Source organism: Hesperophylax consimilis, chromosome 3 (assembly GCF_061612785.1).
Source record: "Hesperophylax consimilis isolate HC1 chromosome 3, BYU_Hcon_1.0, whole genome shotgun sequence".
Classification (NCBI taxonomy): Eukaryota; Metazoa; Arthropoda; class Insecta; order Trichoptera; family Limnephilidae; genus Hesperophylax; species Hesperophylax consimilis.
The window spans coordinates 43284620-43300462 of NC_142838.1; the positions used below are offsets into that span (position 1 = coordinate 43284620).

General features: G+C 35.7%; 1 protein-coding gene across 1 annotated transcript; it reads left to right on the forward strand.

Annotated features, from left to right (window-relative positions):
• Positions 1 to 568: 568 nt before the first annotated feature.
• Positions 569 to 15368, forward strand: LOC149425564 (putative multidrug resistance-associated protein lethal(2)03659). The gene is made up of 18 exons (XM_089651181.1): positions 569 to 755; positions 2863 to 3019; positions 3902 to 4104; positions 4351 to 4678; positions 4811 to 4950; positions 5303 to 5455; positions 5974 to 6167; positions 6545 to 6682; positions 6759 to 6949; positions 7044 to 7192; positions 7774 to 8000; positions 9182 to 9332; positions 9498 to 9725; positions 10284 to 10401; positions 11591 to 12017; positions 12548 to 12720; positions 13728 to 13827; positions 14587 to 15368. Exons 1-18 carry the CDS (start codon positions 674 to 676, stop codon positions 14755 to 14757), a joined length of 3330 nt encoding a protein of 1109 aa, XP_089507307.1. The 5' UTR covers positions 569 to 673; the 3' UTR covers positions 14758 to 15368.
• Positions 15369 to 15843: the final 475 nt, after the last annotated feature.

Genomic DNA, 15843 nt, shown 5'->3' on the forward strand with positions numbered 1-15843 from the left:
CATATACTGCATTACATTATTGATAAAACAATATAACTTATTTATTTATTGTTTTTGTGTTTAATTATATAATAAATATAATACATCAATGCTCTACTCTAGTTTTCATCGTAGTAGAATATTATTAGCTTATTTATTGAATTTTCTTTATTTCTCGTTAATAAAAAACATCTCACCGTGTTTATTAATTTTTACACGAAACCCAGCGAAATGTTCAATAAATGCATTTTCTATAGATATAACTTGAACTTCTATCTTGAAATAATCTATTTCGAAAGTAAAATCAAAAGTCAGGTCTTTGAACCTCCGTAGACCATGAAAACAAATACCTTTATATCTATAAATGTATATATTATGAAATATGCATAACAACACACCGTAGGAAATAGTCGTTGGAAATAAAACCTAATTTGAATGTACTACAAATGCGCTACCGATTAATGCTTGTAATCTTGGTCTCAAAAATTGTTCGAATGATAATTTTTTTATGAGAAGATAAACTAAAGCTTTCCAACATTCATTTTTGTTTCAGTCTCTGAGGATCTCAAAATGTTCGTTTGGAGAAACATCTGTTGGACAAATAGTGAACTTATTGTCCAACGACATTGGGAAATTTGACAATGGAATCAGCTTGTTGAGTTATCTGATCATATCGCCAGTGCAGGCCCTCATCATGACTTACTTCATCTGGAGAGAGATCGGCCTGTCGGCCATCATCGGCGTTCTGCTTTTAGTTTTAATGATACCCTTCCAGAGTAAGTTACTTGTTTGAATTTTTAACATTATCTTCATACACGTGAAGAAAATAATTTCCCTCGCGTCCCATGTCATCTTTGGCAAGGCTTTGTGTGGAGAGTCTTTTAGGAAAGGAAGGAATGGACGTGGTTTTTGAAGAGACTCATGTTGCAGGAGGGAGGAAACACAGAGGCCGGCAAATTGTTACACAGCCGAGCTGTTAAACTCAACGAGTCGGCGTGGGCGTGCGTTTGGCATGTTTCCCGACTACACGGAGAAAACTTGCAGATATAAAATATTGCTAATTTATTAAGAATCTCTTCAAATTATTCGTAATCCAAATATCAAACGGACCGCCCATTTCTGCACCGAGTCGAGGGTTTGTTTTCTAGTAACATTTTCAATAATTAAACCTTCTTCTTCTTCTTCTCCATACCCTTCCCCTTCCAACATATTTCTCAATTTTCCTGGTGATTTTCATTACAAAGTGTTGGGAGGAGAATTTGATGCACATTGTTTTGCATCATTGTGATCATGCCATTATACAAAGGTAAAGGGTCACGCATGGAATGTGGGAATCATAGGGCTTTTAGCCTGCTAAGTTCAGTTGGCAAGCTGTATAGTGGAATTTTGATTAAAAGAGTAAGAAAGGAAACAAAGGTTAAAATATGGGATATGCAAGGTATTTTTTATAAGTGGAAGGTGGTGTATGGACCAGATCTTCTCATTGCGTATGCACAATAAGAAGTTTCTGGCAAAAAACCAGAAACTTTTCTGTGCCTTTGTAGATCTACAAAAAGCATACGACCGAGTCGACAGGAAAAAGCTATAGAAGGTGTTGTCCAAGTATGGAGTGAAAACAATTCTGACTCAAGCAATTGCGTCTCTGTATGAGGGAAGCGTTGCATGTGTTAGGGTGGTTTTAGGTGGTTTTACGGGGTGGTTTGATAACACAAAAGGTGTTAAACAAGGCTGCGTAATGTTACCGTGGTTATTCAATCTATATATGGATAATTGTATGCAAGAATTGCAAGGGGTGGGTTTGGGCGCGAATTTGAGTAATCTGAAAGTATGTTGCCTGTTGATTGCTAATAGTATAGATGATCTACAGTCTCTCGTGTCTAGGATGAACGAAGTATGTAAGAAGAATGATTTAATGATGAATGTAAGTGAGTCTAAAGTAATGGTGTTTGAAAGAGAGAGTACGAAAACAGTGTGCAATATAGTTGTGAATAAGGATTACTTGGAGCAGGTGGCTGAGTTTGTGTATTTAGGAAGTATGTTTACGAGAGATAGGAAGGCTGACAGAGATATTGAAAGAAGGGTAAATGCAGGTAATTCCGTTAATGGAGCACTGAACGCAGTTGGCGCTAACAAAAAATTGTCCAAAGGAGCGAAGTTAGCAGTCTACAACGGAGTGCTGGTACCTACCTTGATGTATGGAAGTGAGGCATGGAATTGGCAAAGAAAGGATGAAAGTAGATTGAATGCTGTTGATATGAGATCCCTGAGGCGTATGTGTGGTAAAACCATGTTTGATCGTGTGAGGAATGTGGAGATCTGCAAAGAGTGAAAGGCTGATGTAATCGTAATGAGTAAGATTAAGAAAAAACGCTTAGATTGTTTGGGCATGTAGAGCGAATGAGCGAAGATAGGAGTGTAAGGAGGATATATGATGCAAATGTGAATGGTAGCAGAAGTCGGGGACGCCCGAGGAAGACATGGCACGATCAAGTGAATCATATACTCTAGTCGTGCCATGTCAAGAGTCAGAATAATAGAAGAGTATGTATGAGACGATGTATGAATGTGAATGAGGCAAGAAGTGTGTGCCAAGACCGAGTTGTTTGGCGTTCCGTCCTCTCTGCCACCCCTGCGGGAAAGGGCGCGGTGGTTAGTTAGTTTAGTTTTGCATTATCTGTAATATAGTATTAGTATCATAATGACTACAGATTAGGACGTTGGAAACGAAAGTGGCGCCATCTGTTATTTCCGTCAAAAACAACCGTTGAAGTTTACAAACCGCGGGAGCCGGTTTTATCTGCTAGATATTTCTTATTTCATATATGTAGATACAGTATTCAGAATCAGTTGGAACATAAATGACCATCGGTGTGTTCCTTGCAGTGTGGATCGCCAAAAGAGTTTCTGCATTGAGACTCCAAACGGCAAACTTGACCGATAAACGGGTGCAACTTACAAACGAGGTCATATCGGGAGTCCAAGTCATTAAGATGTACGCCTGGGAAGAACGCTTTAATCAACTTGTGGTCGCTGCCAGAAAGTGAGTCAACTTTTATCATACAACATAAAAACATGACAACGAAATCATCTGTAATTAGTACAGATATTTTTGACAAGTTATCGATGTATTGTGTACTAATGTGTGTGACGAATAGCTTCAGTAACAGAATAATTAATAAAAAAACTAAATAACAAATCATTTCTCAAATTTGTGTATTTGGTAGAATAGCTCATCTTCTACCAACACAATTAAAGAGGGGCTTATTCTTTAGCTTAATCCAGTCCCGCCTAAATTCCATGATATACATATGGGGAAAGACACACATTAAATGATTTACAAATAATACAGAATAAAGCTATAACAAAACTCATCAGTTATAACTTATAACCCAGATGACCCACGAAAAACTATACCAAGAAATGACCTAAATGAAAATTGTAAGAATATAACGTATGCCTAAATTGGACTAATACACACAAACACAACATTTATAAAAACGTCACAAGTGAACGAACACTATACAAGATAACATAATAAATTGTATACTATTAAAATTGTATACTGAAAGTGGTAATAGAAGCATAAGCCATGAGGTTATATACGTTTACAATCTCCTTCCCGACAGTCTCAAAGTGGAGAATCGAATAAATAAATTTAAAAACTGTTCAATGTTAAGATGAGTGAACAAAATTATTATGTCCCCAAATGAAGAATAATTGCGATAAGGTATAACGTATTATTGTAATATTATGTAGCTTGTATTTATGTAGTTAGTTAGAGAGCGAAATATTTATATTTCTTTAACTATAATAAAAAATAAAAATCGTATTTTGTTCATTTGTGATTGACAAGTGCGATTCACAAACATTGCTTATTTACATAATTTACTTTTGCAATAAATAAACAAATATTTGATTTTAGGGAGGAGATTGGGAAAATTAGAAAAAAAGCATTTTGGCGGGGTGTTACAAACTCTATAAGAATATTTAATACGAGACTGTGCATGGCGATAAGCATGGTGGCTTACGTGTTATTGGGAAATCACATAAGTGCCCGAAAATTATTCATCACCGCGAGCTTCTATGAAATTTTGAAGAGATCAATGTCACATTGGTTTCCTGAAGGTAATTAATGTTTTGTTTTGGTAAAACCCTTCAGGCCATATTTTTTGGAAATGTCACTTTTCAGTGGTTTCGTATCGACTGTGTTTTGGTAAAACCCTTCAGGCCATATTTTTTGGAAATGTCACTTTTCAATGGTTTCATATCGACTGTGTTTTGGTAAAACCCTTCAGGCCAAATTTTTTGGAAATTCACAACCATTTCATAACCTCTTACTTAACATTTTTTAAATACATTGTTTTCCAACAGCTATTATCCAATTGGAAGAAATGATTGCAACCCTTAATCGAATGGAATTATTTCTATTCAGAAAAGAACACGGACAGATTGCAGTTTCTTCAAATTTTAACAAACCTACTGAAGATGCTGAAGTACGCACTCCACTTATTCCTAGAGGTGTTACTAATGGCGACGTCAAGGTTAAAAAATCAAATGGCGGGTTAATTCACGAAACGCAACTCAAAAGTAACGGTGTAAACGAAAACGCTTTAGTTATAAATGACATTAGTTCAAAGTGGATTCCTAAACAATCGGAATACACATTGAGAAATATTACATTAGATATTCCGAAAGGCAGGTAAGACTCCAGATGCCACAATAATACAACACGAACACATTCAAATTGAAGTCAGATCATCTTAAATTGACTAATATTATTCTTTGTACGTAAAAGATCTTTCAATGCTCTAAATGTCATTTTTCATTTCAGTTTTGTGGCCATTTGTGGACCTGTTGGATCAGGAAAGAGCTCCTTGCTCTACGCTATTTTAAACGAGCTTCCTTGCAGTGGTAATATACATATTTATGGGAAACTATCATACGCAGCTCAAGAGCCCTGGCTTTTCGCTGGTGAGTTCTCTTTAAGTAGCTCAAAGTCAAAAGTGTCAGCTACACTACTCGCTTCGACTCTTCGACGAAGTCCTCGACGAAGTTAGCCGAAGTTCGAAGTGCGTGCCCACACACTCGTGCAACTTCGCGAGTAACGCTTCGAGTCCTTTGACTCGGTCGCATTTACCGACAACAATCGGAAGTCGGGCGAAGCGAAGCGAAGTTGCCCGAAGCGAAGTGAAGTTCGTGCCCACACTATCGTATTCGGTCAACTTCGATCAACTTCGCGAGTAGTGTAGCTGGGCTGTTATTGCAACATTTGGAGTAGAGAGATTTCAAACTACTTGAGTATAAGCATGATTTCTGGTTTCAGGCACAATAAGGCAGAACATAGTTTTTGGAGCACCAATGGATGAGAATCGTTACAGAAGGGTCTGCAGAGAATGTTCCCTTAATGAAGATTTCTCCTTATTTTCCGACGGGGATATGACCACAATAGGAGAGCGTGGAATCACTCTCAGTGGAGGTATTCAAAAACGGTTTATTTCCATTTTAAAACTGTGGTTATAACCACGTTTGAACGATTTATTTGTATGTTTCTATTTTTCCCACTCCCAATTTAATATGATTTATTAACGGTTAAACCGATTTACTGATAAAACTTAAAGAGTATAACACATTTAAATAACTTAAAAGAAGCCATTATGAAACAACTAAAATAATATTAATGTGGTAAAAGCAGATTTCAAAATACCCCCACAGAATATGAAATCTATTGTCACAATTATTTTATCAGTAAATCGGTTTAACCGGTAATAAATCATTTTTAAATTGGGAGGGGGAAAATAGAAACATATAAATAAGTCTTGTAAACGTGGTTATTACCACAGTTTGAAAATGGCCTTGAAAGCCGAAACAGCTGTAACAATAACAAAAACCAAAAACAGGTTTATTTAATAATACTTGGTAATCTTTTGTTGTAGTTTGGCATGGTTATTTTTCTGTCATACCCTTTTCATCCTAATAGTTTTGAATTAACCCCAGGGCAGAGGGCACGAGTTAATTTGGCTAGAGCGGTGTACGCAGAGGCAGATATATACCTCCTGGATGATCCACTGTCCGCTGTGGACGCCAGAGTTGGGAGACAACTGCTCCACGGCTGTATTGAAGGGATGCTGAAGGACAAAACGGTACTGCTTGTGACGCACCAGGTGCAGTGTCTGAAAAGAGCGGATCTTGTAAGTTTAAGGACCTTAAAATGAGAACACTAAATATTTTAGCACCAATAAAAGTAGAGTCTGTAAGTGGGCTACCTACAGTTTGATAATGCCATCAGAGGGCGAAATAGCTGTCACGCGTAATAATAATTACACAGCATAACTTGTTTTAAAATAAACTGTTTATATAAACCCAATAACAATATTATTGAATATATAAAAAATAAAACAATAAAATGGAGTTCTACAAATTAAACTTAATAACAATAAATAAAAGTAGATATTGGAAGCATGCCGTTTCACACAGAACTTGGTTTAAATAATTATCTGGATCAAAATAATCGAAGTTGATATCTCCTGAATTCCTAGGTTTATGAAAATTTCATCACCATTTTCAGATTGTGAGACTTAAAGCTGGAGCAGTCGAAAGCTTTCAGCAAAGTGGTGTGAATTTGGAATCCAATATCGATTTTACCGAAGCTGAAAACTGGGGAGAAGATGACAACTTGGAAGATTCTAAAAAGAGCGCTGAAAAAGTTTGTGAATTTTTTTTAAATATGTAAGACCATATCCTAATAAAATATATATAACATTATTTAAAATCTTTTGTAGATCTTGGTACCTAAAGAAAAACCTACAACCAGCAAAAACAAGGAAAAGCAAGCAACAGGAACAGTTAAATGGAAGGTTTATACGGGTTATGTTCTTGCAAGTGGGTCCAAAATGATTATTCTGACTTTGTTGGTTTCAGCTATTCTTAATCAGTTTTTGGCTTCTGGATTTGACTACTGGAATAAGTATTGGTAAGTAGGTAACTAATTTTAATTGCGTTCCACATTCCACAATAAAAATATATCTTATATCTCCAACTAATTTTTGATATAAAAATATTTCCAGGGTAAATGTAGAAAAAAAGAAGTACTTAAAAATATTGACTACGACAATGGAAAATACAACACTGATTACTGAAGACTCAAAAAATATATCATCGATATCTGAAACGGAGCTAACTGCGAACAGATCAAATTTAATTGGAATATATTGCGGTAAGCTAATATTAAAAGTCACGATACTTAGTTTATTCACCAAAACCGAAGAATTACAAATGTTTTCTAAATTAAAATTTACGAGGTCTTTCCATAATGTGGTTAAGGGAGGCATTTTCCCATGTTGGTAGGAGAATTGCACTTTTCAGGCCTCTCTCCGCCATGAGCACATTGCAGTCTATAGTATTCGAATGGGTTTCGTTTAGCAAATCTATATTAATATATCCTGTTACGATAACATATTGAACTTCATTTTCTTTTGAGAATACTGAATTGAAAAAACTTTAAAAAAGTTGAAAATTTTCAAAAACATGGTGAAAGGTGTAAGGCCACAATATTTAAATCATTTTCTATTTTTATTAATAGGCTATTTCCTTCTGCGATGTTAGAACTTTCTTTATTTCTTTCTTGTTTCCCAAAACGTAAATGACAGCTCCATAATTTTTATTATAATTGTTTTCAGTGTTTTCAGGAATTTATTTTTCAAGATAAAAATCGAACAACTTAAAAATGTTTTTATGATTAAAATCGAGCACTTTAAAATGTTTTCTGATTTATGTGGGATCTTTTCATAATTTCAGGTATTCTGGTGGCTCTAATAATAGTGACCCTATGTGTTTCGGACCTGTTCTTTTCCATGACCGTGCGGGCCTCCAAGACGTACCACAACAAGATGCTGCGCTCCATCACGCGAGCAAAGATGTCATTCTTCCACGCAAATCCCTCGGGGAGGATCCTAAACCGGTTGTCTCAGGATGTTGGCTCCATGGATGAGTGGCTCCCAATCATTATATTGGACGTATTTCAGGTAAATTCAAGGAAAATTATCCCCTTATAATCGTGGCGCATAAGGACGGAATAGTGAAAAACTTGACATATTGCCATTGCCAACGCTGAACAAGTGCATAAGAATATAATTCAAAATTGGCTACAAATGTACTCACTTACCCATATAAGCAAAACTAAATATATAACATTTTGAATGAACTCAATTGGCCAACTAGTAAAATGACTCGAACTAAAGCATAAAATATCTTGGGGTAGTAATTGATTAAAACCTTAGATGGGACCTACACCTACATATCAAGAAGGTATCACGGAAAAACTTATATATTTCTTTAAAAATCTAAGAAATGTGGTAAATAAAAAGAACATGAAAATTACATATATATTATATAGTATCTATTATTAATGTCATTCTCGTATTGAATATGGAATTGTAGGATGGGGATCTACTGTATCTAAGTACATACATAACCTGAACACAATTCAAAAAGGAATCATAAAGACCATACTGAACGTACCCATAAGAACGCCTTCGATTGAAATTTTCAATAGTTTTGATGTACCAAATACATGCTAAAAATAAATAATTGAAACTATTCAAAAATATTGAATCCTCTACAATACCGCGTATTCATTAAACTCCACAACATCCTTCCCCTGATATAATGCGAATAGAAAATTTGAATGATTACAAATCAAGAATAAAAATCTAGCAGAACGAGATTAAGAAAATAACTCTGAAAAAAAAACAATAAAAACCTCATAGAAAACTATCAATACATAGCAGATATATTATGTAAAGGTCTTGCCGATGAGTTCACTCGACTATCGATATTACGTTAATATTGTCGGGCCAAATCTATTTCCTTCTCGCTATATTACATATGTGTATCTTTGTTATTCACATGCCCGCTACTAAAACTGTTACAATTTCGAAAGAGATTAATATTAATAGTTTGACGGGACACGGCAATACTGACGGTCAATTATTGATCGGCAATTTATCAAATCCGTTCATGTTTAAAAGTTTAAACGGTAAAGATATAATATAATCCACTGGATAAAACGGCGGTTTGAAAAATTGATCAATGATCAAATTGACAAAGACGAAACTGACCCTGCAACCCGCCTTCCAATTTCGATCTCTCTTCTTTTCTGGATGTTTTTCGTATGCGTATTATTTTGATCGATGTTTTTTTTTAGTTTTTCCTGCAATCGATTGGAATAGTCTCGATCATAACAATAGTCAATTATTACATCCCTTTGGCATTATTTGTGGTCATGATTGTAATTGAACAATTACGCAAATTCTACATCAAGACGTCCAGGAGCGTTAAACGTCTAGAAGGAATAAGTAATTGATTTTATATATATTTTATTATTAAATATTTAAAAAAACCACGTAAATCTGCACATAACCAAAAGAAACCAACTTGTTTAGAATGTTAAATTTAACGTTTGATTTATTTTGTCTGAAATAGAACTCAAAGGAGAAATTAATTATTCACCTTTTTTTCAGCAAGAAGTCCCGTTTTCTCCCACCTTGGCGCCACTATCCAGGGGGTGGTGACCATCAGGTCTATGGGGGCGCAGGAACATGTCATCCAGGAGTTTGACAAGAGACAGGACCCTTACACTTCTGCAACGTACATGTTTCTGGGGATAGCCAGGTCTTTCTCGTACTGGCTGGACTTGATTTGCTTCCTCTTCAGCGCAACCGTCACACTAAGTTTCCTTTGGTTGACTGGTAAATTATTTATTTATTATATCATAACTGATGTCGACGTATCCCGGTGAAAGCGACCAAGATGCAGATCGAGGAAGAGGAATGGAGCAGGACAGAGAACTTGAGGTGAATGTCCTCAAGGCGAATAGGCGAATAGAGACCGCAGTCAGTGGACATTTTTTTGTAGACGGCCAAGTCCTACCTTGTGATGACGATGTTGTAATAATGATGCAACCGTTACCATTTTTTTTAAATTTTATGTGTCATGTTCCGTTTAGATTTATTACTATTATCGTCTTCTGCAATACTTTTATATTACATTGATGCATATATTACCTTCAAACGTTACTCCAATATATTTAAAATTATTGAAATAAAATTTGAAGTTATGATTATTACTATTATTTAGCCTAAAACATAAAAAAATATATTAAATTCACACAGGCAGCCATAAGGTCCTGTCATATTTTATGGGGGGTAGAGACGCTTTCCAACATTATATAAGTTTTTATTCAACATACTGTCCCACAGAATTCAAAGGTGTTGAATGCCAATGTTTTCATTATAATTATTTTGCAGGGAATACGCCGGAGGGAATCGGGCTCGCTGTGAGCCAAGTCATCGGACTGACCACCATGTTCCAGATGGGGATCCGACAGACCACGGCATTAGAAAATCAGATGATTGGAGTGGAAAGGTTATATCTTTTCAAATTCGTACACGTTCAAAGATATTGCGATAGCGTTATGTGAAGGAAATGAGATTCGACATCTTCGACTTGTGGCCAGATCTTTTAGAGATCCAAGTGTTTTAACTTCTGTCACTAAATGGGCATTTGAATGGTATTTCTTATTAAGTTGATTTATTTGATCGAGGAAAGGAAAGGATTTGGTTAAGGAAAGCTGTTGAGAGTTAAATTGCTGACTGGCCGAGAATCGACTGCTGACGGGGAACTTTCAAATGCAACATTTTCAAAATGCCATTTAATACTGATTCAAACTACTAAGCTTAAGAATTATTAATTGAATTAAAACAATAACTTTGTTTGTTTGTAACCACGATTTATTTATTTTAATACCGACCGGTTTCGCTTAACACAAGCATCTTCGGGGTATAAAATTAAACTGTTTAATGCAGATGCTTGTGTTAAGCAAAACCGGTAGGTATTTAAAAAAAAATGGTTACAGACGAAGTTATTGTTTTATTTCAATTAAGATGTCAAACCACAAAATGACTCCTTTCTACGAAAATATTAAGAATTATTATTCCTTTCGTTTCCGAAACTGTTTGATTTTGTATAACTTTTATTATTTTAATATTTGAAACTGTTATTTCGTGGTGGAATTCCATTATAAATATATATAAAGAACACAATTTTAAACTTTTTTCCACTTGTTTTTTATTTGACCGTGACCGGTTTCAGCCTGTTAGGGCCATCTTCAGACTGGTACAATTTTTGTCTTAAACTAGGGTTTATATACATAGGCAAATTACATTGAGGGGAGGGGTTAACATAGTAGGTTGATTTGAATTATGAGGGGTTTTTCGTGAAATATGATATTTCCCAAATAAGTATTGTTATTAAAATCAAATGAATTTATCTGTAGAACTATCTGTAGAACTTGATTTTAATAACAATACTTATTTGGGAAATATCATATTTCACGAAAAACCCCTCATAATTCAAATCAACCTACTATGTTAACCCCTCCCCTCAATGTAATTTGCCTATGTATATAAACCCTAGTTTAAGACAAAAATTGTACCAGTCTGAAGATGGCCCTAACAGGCTGAAACCGGTCACGGTCAAATAAAAAACAAGTGGAAAAAAGATTAAAATTGTGTTCTTTATATATATTTATAACTTTTATTATTTTTCTTTTTAGAATTCAGGAATACATTGATTTGGATCGTGAGCCTCCGTTAATCACTACTAAAGATAACACCCTTCCTAAGAACTGGCCAACTGAAGGAAGAATAGAATTCAAAAATGTCAGCTTAAAATACGATGAAACTGGACAGCATTCTATTCGAGACGTGTCTTTTTGCATTTCTCCTCTGCAGAAAATAGGAGTTGTGGGAAGAACTGGCGCTGGGAAGACTTCCATTATCAATGCCTTGTTCAGACTAGCTCCAATAGAGGGAAAGATAGAGATTGATGGAGTGGAAACTAGTAGTCTAGGTTTACATACCTTGCGAGGTCAAATGTCCATTATTCCCCAAGAACCCGTGCTTTTCTCAGGCACAATGAAGACTAATCTTGACCCATTCAACGCGTTTACAGATGAGAAGATCTGGAACGCTTTGGAACAGGTATTTATACTGCTTATGCTTGGGAAACCTGGTAGGATGGAACTTTATCTTATCTCTGCTCATTAACAATCAAGTATCTATATACCTTATCTAAATTAATTCCATTCAGTATGTTTATAGATAATAAGATATATACGATTAGGTATAATATATCGAAATTTACTGGTCAGATACTTAATAAATCGATAAACTTCGAGATGTTGTTAATGCTCTTACGTAAAACGGGTTTATGATGAACTTATGGCCTATCATAAGTACCCGCTTGCACATCCTTTTAGTAAGCAAGATCATCATTTCTATGAGTCATTATGACGATTACTAATACATAAAATGATTGCGGAAAAGGATGTATTTTAAACGAATAAATCTTTTAGACACAAAACCGAGGAGAGACACAAAACTAGCTTCCCACAGATCACATTTGAAAACTGTACGTAACCACTGACCAGTGGTATTTTTTAAATTAGTTATTTTGTACAAAATTAAAAAGAAAAAACAGTAGTTAAGAAAGCTTTCTTTTCACGATCCAGGTAGAGTTGAAAACGGTGGTGTCGGAACTTCCAGCTGGTCTGCATTGCCTCGTGGAAGCAGGTGGTTCCAACTTCAGTGTTGGACAGAGACAGCTGATATGCATCGCCAGGGCCACCCTCCACGAACACAACATCATCATACTGGATGAAGCCACAGCTAACATTGACAATGAGTACGTAGAAATAAATTATTAGTGGCATTTTATTCAACTTTTACAGATTGTCATAATTGGCATAATATACTAGGCTTACCGGTAATGGAAATGCATAAGAATGATGAGGGTTATTCAAACGATACTAAGGAAGATACCAATAATCCCCCAGGTGTTTTAGGCTTCTAATAAATCCGAAGCCTATCCGAAAGAGATAAACGGAGACTAGAGGCTTTTGAGATGTGGTCCTATAGAAGACTGTTAGGAATTTCCTGGAGAGACCATGTTACAAATGAGGAGGTTCTCCAAAGAATCGAAGGAGGAAGGCACCTGCTCAGGACCTTGTCCGAAAGGCGTGCAAGATGGATCGGACATGTTATACAACAAGAAGGCCTCTTGCATGTCATAATAGAGGGTATGACCGAGGAGACCAACTCTAGGGGACGCCCACGCCGAGAGTACCTGGAGGACCTGCTGGTGGACGTGCGCTGCTCATCATATGCAGAAGTCAAAAGAGCCGCAAAAGACAGGGAAGAATGGAAGAGGAGAGTAGATAAAATTGCTGCAAACCAATCCCAGGATTGAAACCAGAGAGAGAGAATAAATAACGTCCCTAGTAACAAGGGTGTTTTTGGAAAAATTGGCATATGGACTAAATTCTTTTGAGGGACTTGAAGACCTGGAATAAGAGACAAGTTTGTGTCAGAAGATGCATGAAAGGTGGTGAGAATGAGAGCGGTTCATCTCTGCTGCCTATCCCTTCGGAGAAACGATGTGAACATACTTTGAGGCATTTACTTACTCGTAGTTGCGTCGAATTTACTGTACAATAAAGGCCATTACTTGAAAAATTCTTTTTAATTAGTTAGGTCATAATTTTGGTCAAGAACCATGCAGGTCTGTTTGGTTCCAAATAAATAACTGGAAGTGCCTTCTTTCATACCTATTTCTTTTCAGTGAATAATACTCTATGTCTCAATCTTTTCGAAATGTTTATTTAATCACACTTACCTTACCTCCCTTTTCAGAACAGACGCATTGATACAGAGGGCGATTCGTATTCAGTTCGCTAAGTGTACAATCATAACTGTTGCTCACAGACTACAAACTATTATGGACTCTGACAAGGCAAGAAAAAACCAATAAATACCTTATTTTTATATCACTAATCAAGAATCTGACCACATATCCAATAATATCTCATAACTTTAAGTGAACGTTCAACTTCCATTATGATATACAGAGTCAAGTTAACCTCTCAGACGCTGGGCGTACTGTACAGAACACGCAGATACTGCAGATATTGCATAACTCCTGATCCTGTACAAATCGCAAGTGCGCCCCACTGTTGGATTTGGCAGCCATCTCTGGTCTGGAGCCCCAATTTACCCGGAAAAAACCCTTGACAATTTGTAGAAACGGGCGGTCCGTTTGATAGATTCCCTTCTCTTAGGAAATAGATTCCAATCCTTGGAGCACAGGCAGCAGGTAGGTATGCTGCATTTGTTCTACCGGTATTACAGTAAAATATGCTCCGAGGAACTAGCATCATTGATCCCTTTGGCACCGGTACATAGTCTGGAAATATGTACACGGTTGAAAATTGTCAATTGTGAACGGGTCGCTTTTACGACTCGTTCTTGAGTTCAACAGCTCGGCTGTGAAACCATTTTCCACCCGCTTTGTTTTCTCCTCCCTAAAACATGGGCCTTTTTAATACCCATATACCCCCAATACCAACTGATTCCTATCATTAAAAAGACCCTCCACACAGCTTCCCCAAAGATGCCATAGGTCCTGAGGGAAATTATTTTCCTCAAGGCCTCCTATGTGGAGATAACGTAAAAAAATAGCTGAAATAACATGAATAATATTTTTTATCCCCAGGTTATTGTCATGGATGCAGGAAAGCTGGTGGAATTCGACAGCCCGTTGAATCTTCTCAGTGATAAAAATAGTTTCTTCTCTAAATTGGTTGAACAAACCGGGACAAGTGAGAATCTAAAAAATCTCGCAGAAAAGGCGAATGAAACGCGACGTGAAGCGAAATCATTGTAAATGATAATGAAATAATGATTGTAGAGGAATCCAGTTTTTTTATACCCGAGCCTTACAAATCGTGATGATCACTTCAAGACGTGACTTTGCAGTTGTTTTTTGCCTTTGGAATGTTCGTAGTATTTTTTGGGAACCTTATAATTTAATTGATGACTCCCATAAAATAATTCTGTTTCGTTCTTTTGAATGCTGGCGTGACTTAATACAAATGACTGATTGTATGAAGTTGGACAATTATTTTTGCAATCAAGTATTATGTTGTTTTTTGTATTAGAAGGCGTAATACAATCAAGCCGATAACATAAATAGGTATGCTGAGTCTATCTGTTGAACAAATTAATCATTGTGAAAATGTGAAAAAAATATTGAGTATTATAAATTAACATAAAACTTTACTATATGTAATATTCTTTTTTGTATGTCTCCCTCTCGACTCAAATAGTTTAACGAAATCTTCATTATTTCCTTAAATTATATGTTTTTACGATATAAGGTAAAATTCTAACAGCCTTGTATAGCCAAAATATAAAACATTCAAAAGAGAAGTCAATCCACCTCAATTCAAATTCATATATATTGCCTACACACTCTATAAGATTCTGTATAAAACACCCAGCACATTAAAACATTTCAAAGTAATAAGGTTAAACGCAACGCTCGTTGTATTCTACGTGTTCACAGATGGCGTTAATTAATTAATTTTGTTTAAATACGCTTTTGCAAGGTATTGCTTTACAATATTAAGACAAATCATTCGTTTGCGCCCGTATATACGCAATATGAATATGAATCAATAGTTTTGTTCGTTTAAAGACTTAATTCTTTCGAGAAAGGCACACAAATACAATATTTTACCGATGATTCAATCCAATATTGTATTTGTATGCCTTTCTCGATAGAATTGAGTTTTTATATGGACAAAACTATTTATTCATATTCATATTGCGTATATGAGGGCGCAAACAAATAATTTGTTTTAATACTGTAAAGCAATACATTGCAAAAGCGTATTTAAACAAAATTAATTAATTAACGCCATTTGTGAACACGTAGAATACAACGAGCGTTGCGTTTAACCTTTTATAA

Bases quoted from the DNA above. Each gene is read 5' to 3' on its own strand.
- LOC149425564 (XM_089651181.1), top strand. From the start codon at position 674: ATGACTTACTTCATCTGGAGAGAGATCGGCCTGTCGGCCATCATCGGC. The intron at 756-2,862 runs GTAAGTTACTTG...TGTTCCTTGCAG, and splicing joins TTTAATGATACCCTTCCAGA to TGTGGATCGCCAAAAGAGTT. The intron at 4,951-5,302 runs GTGAGTTCTCTT...TTCTGGTTTCAG, and splicing joins AGAGCCCTGGCTTTTCGCTG to GCACAATAAGGCAGAACATA.